The sequence below is a fragment of the Mus caroli genome, chromosome 7, assembly GCF_900094665.2.
Source record: "Mus caroli chromosome 7, CAROLI_EIJ_v1.1, whole genome shotgun sequence".
NCBI lineage: Eukaryota > Metazoa > Chordata > Mammalia > Rodentia > Muridae > Mus > Mus caroli.
In genome coordinates, this window is record NC_034576.1 from 24,476,438 (window position 1) to 24,481,651 (window position 5,214).

General features: G+C 51.8%; 1 protein-coding gene across 2 annotated transcripts in view; it reads right to left on the bottom strand.

Moving 5' to 3' along the window:
• Window positions 1-5,214, bottom strand: part of Dedd2 (death effector domain containing 2) — an 18,389-nt gene that overhangs the window by 6,530 nt on the left and 6,645 nt on the right. For both annotated transcript variants that reach the window (XM_029479316.1, XM_021167502.2), the window contains exon 5: window positions 2,401-2,541. In XM_029479316.1, coding sequence (XP_029335176.1) covers window positions 2,401-2,541 — 141 coding nt within the window. The remainder of the gene's footprint in view (window positions 1-2,400; window positions 2,542-5,214) is intronic.

Here is a 5,214-nt window from a genome sequence, read left to right on the forward strand (position 1 = left end):
TACTTCAACACACTCACACAGCGGTGAACGCGGGCACTACTTCAACACACTCACACAGCGGTGAACGCGGGCACTACTTCAACACACTCACACAGTGGTGAACGCGGGCACTACTTCAATAGTTGTCCTGAGAATGAGGCCAGAAACACGCCCAGCACTGTCCACTGGATGGCCTTGAGGTGTATGGACTCAGGGCCTATGTCCAAACCTAGGGCCCCCAACTACCCCCTTCTACCCTCAAGGACTTCGTAGTTTAGGTTTGCCTCTCAATGGGGTCAAGCATTTTGGGTTTGCAGGAGCAAGAGCAGCCCTGTCCTTCCTTTGTCAGACCAGGAAGAATCACTGCCTTGGTAAAGTCATCACTACTTTTCTGAAGGGAAAATTAGGGCCCGAGCAGGGAGAACCTAAGCTAACCACACCCTGCCAGGTGACTCAGCAGTCAGACTGGCAGTTCATGGTCCTTCAAGTCCCAGCCACACCTTGACTAACAACCTCCAGGCCTCAGGGAAGACACTTGAAGCCTGGATATTCCACAGTCTGCCCAGACCCTCAGGGCAGTGACTCCCTAACTTACCCAGCCAGCCAGATGGCTGGCAATTAATTACCTGACTCCCAGTTCCAGGCAGCCCCCCCCCTCAAGCCAGCAGCGCCTTGTGAGGACATGGGCTGCCTATGCTGCTGTGCTCCTGGCAGTACCGAGCACAGGTATCTGCCACCTCATCTCTGAAACGGGCCAACACCCACTGCCTGAAAGGCCACATGGGCAATGGGAGGGGTGGGTGTATGCAAATTATGCTTGCTCAGGGGAAGAGGAGGCACCACCCAAGCCAAGGCCTCCTATAGATTCAGAAGAACCCAGCGCCTCCTTCTACCCCATCTCTGTCTCCTAACCTGTGCCAGCTGCTCAGATGACCGCATGCCACTGAGGGCTCCGCAGCTCCCTGCTGGCATCACTTGGTGTGACACCTCCATCAGGATGTCCCTGCAGGCCCACCAGGCTTTGTGGCAGCTGAGATGACATGATACCTCATGTCATGAGTTATTTACTTTCCACACTATCATGAAAACTCCTGAAGACCAGGGACTTCCCTACCTGGTCTCACTGTGTCCTTGATGCCTGCAGTACCCGATAAAGAGATGCTCAGAAAGAAAAAGTTAAAGGATAGAAATGGTAACGGGACCATTCTGGGGCTCTGCAGCCCCAGAACACAGCCTGGACCTCCGCGGTCCCTCCTGCCATATCTCCCTGTATCTCCCTGTCCCCATTGGCAAAGCCTCTGCTTCTAACACCTCACTCCACTGGACACTCTACATTGAGGCCACGGGGGGACCACCTGTCCAGCTCCTCTGCAGCATTCCCTGCACCCCACTGGCTCTGTGTCCTCAGCCTACCATGCCCCTTATCCAAGTTCCCACAGCCTAGACACTCTGGAGTCTGAGACCATATCGGAGTTCCTTTGGGTCCCTGAGTCTATCTAGCTCAGAGATAGAAGGACCAGAGATGGCTGTCAGACCCAGTCCCCTAGCACACCCCAGACCACAGTGGAATATCCCATGGGCAAAGACCGGTCCGGAGATAAGGGTGTTGGTTACATGTCTACATAATCTAGCTCTAGGGAGGCTGAGGCAAGAGGATTCCAAGGTCAAGGCCAGCTTGGGGATTATATATTGAGTACCTGGCAAGCCTGGGTCACATAATAAAAACCTGTATCAACACAAACACACACACACACACACACACACACACACACACACACACACGCACGCACGCACGCACGCACGCACGCACGCACGCACGCGGGCGCAAAAAACTAGAGGCACAGAAAGAAACCCGCACTCCATTCATGATTCACGTTGCAGCTGCCCAGCCTCCGGTTACGGTCCGGCTGGCTTCTCCACCTGGCCCTTGGCAGCACCCATTATGGTCTCAGCAATCTCAGCTCCAATGGATTATCACCCAACTGCGAAGTCAGCTCTACAGTGACAGGGCTTCCCTGCCACAGCCCTCACTCGGCACATGTCCCGGCCAGGCAGTGTTCCAAGAGGATTATGTGGGTGACTGTCTCTTCTGACAGCAGCTCTAGGCATCTTACTGTACAGATGCAGGAACATGACCCCCAAGCCCTACCCCTGTCACCTGCCCAAGGCCAGGCAGTCTCTTTAAATGCCAAAGCTGAAGAGAGAGAGAGAGAGAGAGAGAGAGAGAGAGAGAGAGAGAGAGAGAGAGAGAGGCGCTCGCCTTTAAATCTCAGCACTTTGCGGGCAAAGGCAGGTGGAACTCTGTAAATTCAAGGCCAGCCTGGTCTTCCACACCCCAGATGAATGTGGCATGGCTCACCCTCCAGCCCTGGGGCCCACCATAGGCACTTTACAGCATTCTCAAGGCCCACGGGTACTTACCACAGGTCACCTTGCCTTCTGAGGAGGGCCTGCCCAACTCCTGGTGCTGCTGCGAGGCTGCCAGGCCTGCTCTCCGCCGCTGCCGGGCACCACTGCTAGGGCGGCCCCGACTCCGCCGCTGCCGCTTGGTTGGTGGGGAGCCTAGAAGACAAAGAGGCAGCAGCTTAGGGCCAGGAAGGAATGCCAAGGTGGGGTGCTCGGAAGGAGGCGGTCTTAGTGCAGTGAGCCTCTGGGGGGACCTTCTAAAAGAGGGGTGCATGCACCACCACATAGTACACCCTCGCAGGTCTGACCCTAGAGACTGCCAACACATTCACAACAGGAGACAGGCTTGACAACTGCCAGCTAGAACCACCACACACCTGTCACCTCAGCACTCGGGGTACAGGCAGGAAGATAAGGAGTTCAAGGCCAGACCAGCTCTAAGAGATCCTGCCTTAACTGCTTATCGCCATCCCACCCCCAAAACAGAGGCTGAGGATATAACTCAGTGGTGTATTATCTAACATGGCTCAACCTCTCCCTCTCCCTCTCTCTTATACACATGCACACTGGCTCAGTGGGTAAAGGTACTTACTACTAGGCCTAAGGACCTGCATTTGATCTCTGGGATGCACCATAGCTCTGTACACACAAACCGGTGTTTTGCTTTGTTTTTTAAAAATATAAAACAACAAAATAAGAGTGCAACAGTCTAGCCGAACATGGTGGCGCACGCTTTTAATCCCAGCACTCGGGTGGCAGAGGCAGGCTGATTTCTGAGTTCGAGGCCAGCCTGGTCTACAAAGTGAGTTCCAGGCCAGCCAGAGCTACACAGAGAAACCCTGTCTTGAAAAAACAACCAAACAACCAACTGCTTGTGGACGTTGTACATCGTGGTGCGGAGCCTAGTGCGCACCACGATGTACAACGTCCACAAGCAGGCCAAGGTGGGGTGCTCGGAAGGAGGCGGTCTTAGTGCAGTGAGCCTCTGGGGGGACCTTCTAAAAGAGGGGTGCATGCACCACCACATAGTACACCCTCGCAGGTCTGACCCTAGAGACTGCCAACACATTCACAACAGGAGACAGGCTTGACAACTGCCAGCTAGAACCACCACACACCTGTCACCTCAGCACTCGGGGTACAGGCAGGAAGATAAGGAGTTCAAGGCCAGACCAGCTCTAAGAGATCCTGCCTTAACTGCTTATCGCCATCCCACCCCCAAAACAGAGGCTGAGGATATAACTCAGTGGTGTATTATCTAACATGGCTCAACCTCTCCCTCTCCCTCTCTCTTATACACATGCACACTGGCTCAGTGGGTAAAGGTACTTACTACTAGGCCTAAGGACCTGCATTTGATCTCTGGGATGCACCATAGCTCTGTACACACAAACCGGTGTTTTGCTTTGTTTTTTAAAAATATAAAACAACAAAATAAGAGTGCAACAGTCTAGCCGAACATGGTGGCGCACGCTTTTAATCCCAGCACTCGGGTGGCAGAGGCAGGCTGATTTCTGAGTTCGAGGCCAGCCTGGTCTACAAAGTGAGTTCCAGGCCAGCCAGAGCTACACAGAGAAACCCTGTCTTGAAACAAACAAACAAACAAACAAAGCCTCAATGTCTTGAGTGTCAAGGGACTGTAGGCCTAGCACTTTCTCTGAAAAGCAAGCATCCGATTTCCCATCCAGCCAAGAGAAGTTGGTGTCCTACACACCCAGAAATGGATATTTGGTGTCTAAGTATCGAGGGCGGTCTCTAACAGAAGCCAGGCTCCCTGACAAGCAGATGGGGTGATAGGTGCAAGGTGAGTCCAGGACATCCTGGAGCATCTTAAAGCACAAAGCAGGAAACCAGGGAGGCACACAGGTCCAAAAGACAGAGCTGAAGCCATTCAAACCTTGGTAAGAATGACTAATTGACTATTTACACAGTGAATAGTAAGTAGCTACACAGTGATTCCTGGAAGTAAAGGAGGAGAGAAAAGCTAGAAAGGACTCCACCTGCCAGATAGAGAACAAAGGGGTGGAGGTAGGGTGACTCACGCCTTTAATTCCAGCACTGGGGAGGCAGAGACAGGTTGATCTCAAGAGTTTCAGGCCAGCCAGGGCTACTTAATGATACTCTGTTGTTAAATTAGAGAGGAAAAAAGGGCTGTAGAACAGCTGAATTGTAGAGCTCCTACCTCAAATTCCCCAGTTGAGGGCCTGGGGGTGTAGCTTAGTGATAGAAGCCCTTGCTGAACATGCACAAAACCCTAGGTTTAATGTCTAATACCACAAAAAAACAGAAAAATAATAACTAACAACAACAACAACACATTTTAAACATTACCCTTTGTTCCAGTCTCATGGTACAAGCCAGTAAATCCCAGCTACCAGGAAAAAAGTAAAAAAGTAAAAGAAAAAAAAAAAAAAGCTACCATATGAACAAATAAATGAGTTACAAACATTAATATGGCAAATGGTCCAGGCAGGGTTCACAAAAGGATGTTAAATGCCCTGGAGGAACAACTGGGTGCAAAGCACACTAAGAAGCATTCTCTTACACACTACCAAGCATAGCAGGAAAGTTACTAGCCAAGCAGCACATGCCTGTGAGACAAACATGGACACCCAGCTGGAATTCCATGCTGAGGAGGCAGAGACTGGAGCTTCCCCAGGGCAAGCTGGCTAGCTGGACTAACCTTATTAGAAAGCCCCAGGTTCAGCCAGAGACCCTGTCTCAGCCAACAGAGGGAATTAGGAAAACACCTGCTGTCAACTTCTGCATACATGAACACAGGTGAATGTGTACCTACACATACATACACACACACACACACACACACAC